General features: G+C 42.4%; 1 protein-coding gene across 1 annotated transcript in view; it reads left to right on the top strand.

Moving 5' to 3' along the window:
- Window positions 1-2,256, top strand: part of KIAA1549L (KIAA1549-like ortholog) — a 117,025-nt gene that overhangs the window by 71,770 nt on the left and 42,999 nt on the right. The window contains exon 11 of the mRNA XM_009334573.1: window positions 753-943. Within this exon, the coding sequence (XP_009332848.1) occupies window positions 753-943 (191 nt within the window). The remainder of the gene's footprint in view (window positions 1-752; window positions 944-2,256) is intronic.

Below are 2,256 nucleotides of genomic sequence, written 5' to 3'. Positions count from 1 at the left end.
CTAAGTTTTGTTTAAATGCTTTAATTTTTCCATTAAGAGAATCCACCTTTTGGTAGCTGCTTTACCCAGAAGGCATGTGTCAGTTCTGCTTGTTCCTTGCAGAGGCAGCAGGGAAAGCCCGGCCGGGCTTTGGGGCAAGAGAGGCTGGGCACATAGCCCTCGGCTGCCTTGCTGCAAGGCTCTTGTGAACGCCACTTCCCGAGAGAAACAAGTGAAGTCAATAGCAACCTTCCCAGTAGGCAACTGGCAAGCCAGGGGAAATATAACTTCACTGATCTGAAAAAGATCCTTTTCTGGAAAATGTTGCCCATGAAACTTTTATGTGTGCCTTTTTTACTTTGTCTTGATTTGGAATAAATTACTCCCACCCTCTTTGGAAAGACAAGATTTTTTTCGTGGAGAAAGTTCTCCATTTTCTGTATGGGCTTGTTTTTCTTCCTCCTAATTTTTTCTTCCATATGTTCATTCTCCCATTTTCTGTTAAAGGAATTTCTGGGGGTGTTACGGTGGGGTAAGAAAGGTTAGCCAAGATCAATTTTATACTAACTAATAATGTTTAAAATATGTGGAATGGAGATCTCATCAGAAAATGGCTTTGTTGTTGGGCATTCATATGGCAATCTACATATTTTACCTGTCACTTATGTAATTAAAGAAGTTCAGAGGTAGTGGAAAATTTTGTATCGAAGTGGAAATTTTATATTAACATATGATGCATGCTGGAAATTTTTTTTCTCTCACTTTTTTTGCAGCCAGTGCAAGGCTTTGACTATGCCAAGCAACACTTAGGTCAGCAGGGAGCTGAAGATGAGGTTTTACCTATAACTCAGGAGACCGTTGTACTTCCACTTCCAGTTAGAGATGCTCCTGCCTCCCAGGAGAGAGAAATTACACAGGATGGGAGCACCATCAAAACTGCCAAATCCAATGAAACAAGGAAAAGGTACGGACTGGCATGTTTCCACAGAGGGGTGGAATGGGGTACATGCTGCTGGTTGCTTAGGAAAAACCAGTAAGGTTTGGCACCTAGGCTCTGCGTGTGGCAGATGGTTCCTCCATGATATATTCTTGGCATAACACTGGTCTGCACTGGATGTGTAAGATTGCTGCAAAATACAAGATAAAATAAAGTGAAGTCTTCATAGATTGTACATGCATAGAGGAGGTAAATGGGAAGTGGCTGTCATATGCATGCTGGTGTTGTACAAGAGATGAACCCAAATGAAACATGGAATCTGGAGCATGAACACCGATCATTTCTCAAATGAACCAAAAGACAGGATCTCAGCCACTGTAAGTTGCTGTAGCTCCACTGACAGACTCTGTCACTCCAGAATTGGACCCAATGTCTTCATTAGCAAAAGGGCAAACCCTAAACATCCGCTAAATTATGAAAGACCTCTAGATCCAAAGCATCTATAGCAGGACAAAACCCTTGGGAGTGTAAGGATAGACTAGATAACATCAGTGCCTAAGATAAATTGTCCCAGGTTTGCAGTTTCTTCATAGTAAGTCTACAGGGTTGTAGGATCAGAGATTAGAAGGTCTCCAGGAAGCTATCTGGCTCTTCCTCTTCTCCAGTGCAGGGTCAAATACACCCCTAACTCAACTTTATCTACCTTTTTTCAAACTTTTCCAGTGATGGAATGATCACAGCCTCCTCAAGCAATCTGTTCTTCGCTTCCTTTCCGTTAGGAATTTTTACCTCATGTCTACCCTCAATCATCATCAGAATAGCTGAAGGTCATTCTTTCTTGTCTCAGTCATCTCAAGCAAGGAAAGCAGATTATCCCTTCATCCTAGCTGTTTTGCATGCTTCAAGTCCATTTTTCCTTGACCTGCTTTCCTTGAAATTAGAGTGGAGGATCATCAACTTTTTATTGCTGAAGAATGATACAGAAGGGAACAGAGGAAAATAAAACTGTTAGGTAAACAGCCTGAACAGAGGTAACAGTTGTTGTCTAGTTCACTGGCATTACACAGTCCTTGCCTCTTGAAGGGACTTGATAAAATAAAAGAAGAGTATCTGGCTAGTGCCAAGAAATTGTATAGAAAATCAAATCTTCATAGCTGAGTCACCTCATCTTGTACTTGTCAATGCACAATGATATTTGCCTCTTTGGAGCAATGGAAAAGCTTGGAAAACTCAGCACAATATTGCTGTATGCTGTGACAGGGACGCACTGGAGCCACCTGCAGCCGCAGGAGGTGCCGCGCTGGAAGGTGTCAGCCTGCACGGCTTCATGGCGGGTAGAC

The sequence above is a fragment of the Pygoscelis adeliae genome, unplaced genomic scaffold (genome assembly GCF_000699105.1).
Source record: "Pygoscelis adeliae isolate BGI_AS28 unplaced genomic scaffold, ASM69910v1 Scaffold171, whole genome shotgun sequence".
In the NCBI taxonomy this organism is placed as follows: domain Eukaryota; kingdom Metazoa; phylum Chordata; class Aves; order Sphenisciformes; family Spheniscidae; genus Pygoscelis; species Pygoscelis adeliae.
This window is presented reverse-complemented; position numbering and strand designations above follow the sequence as displayed.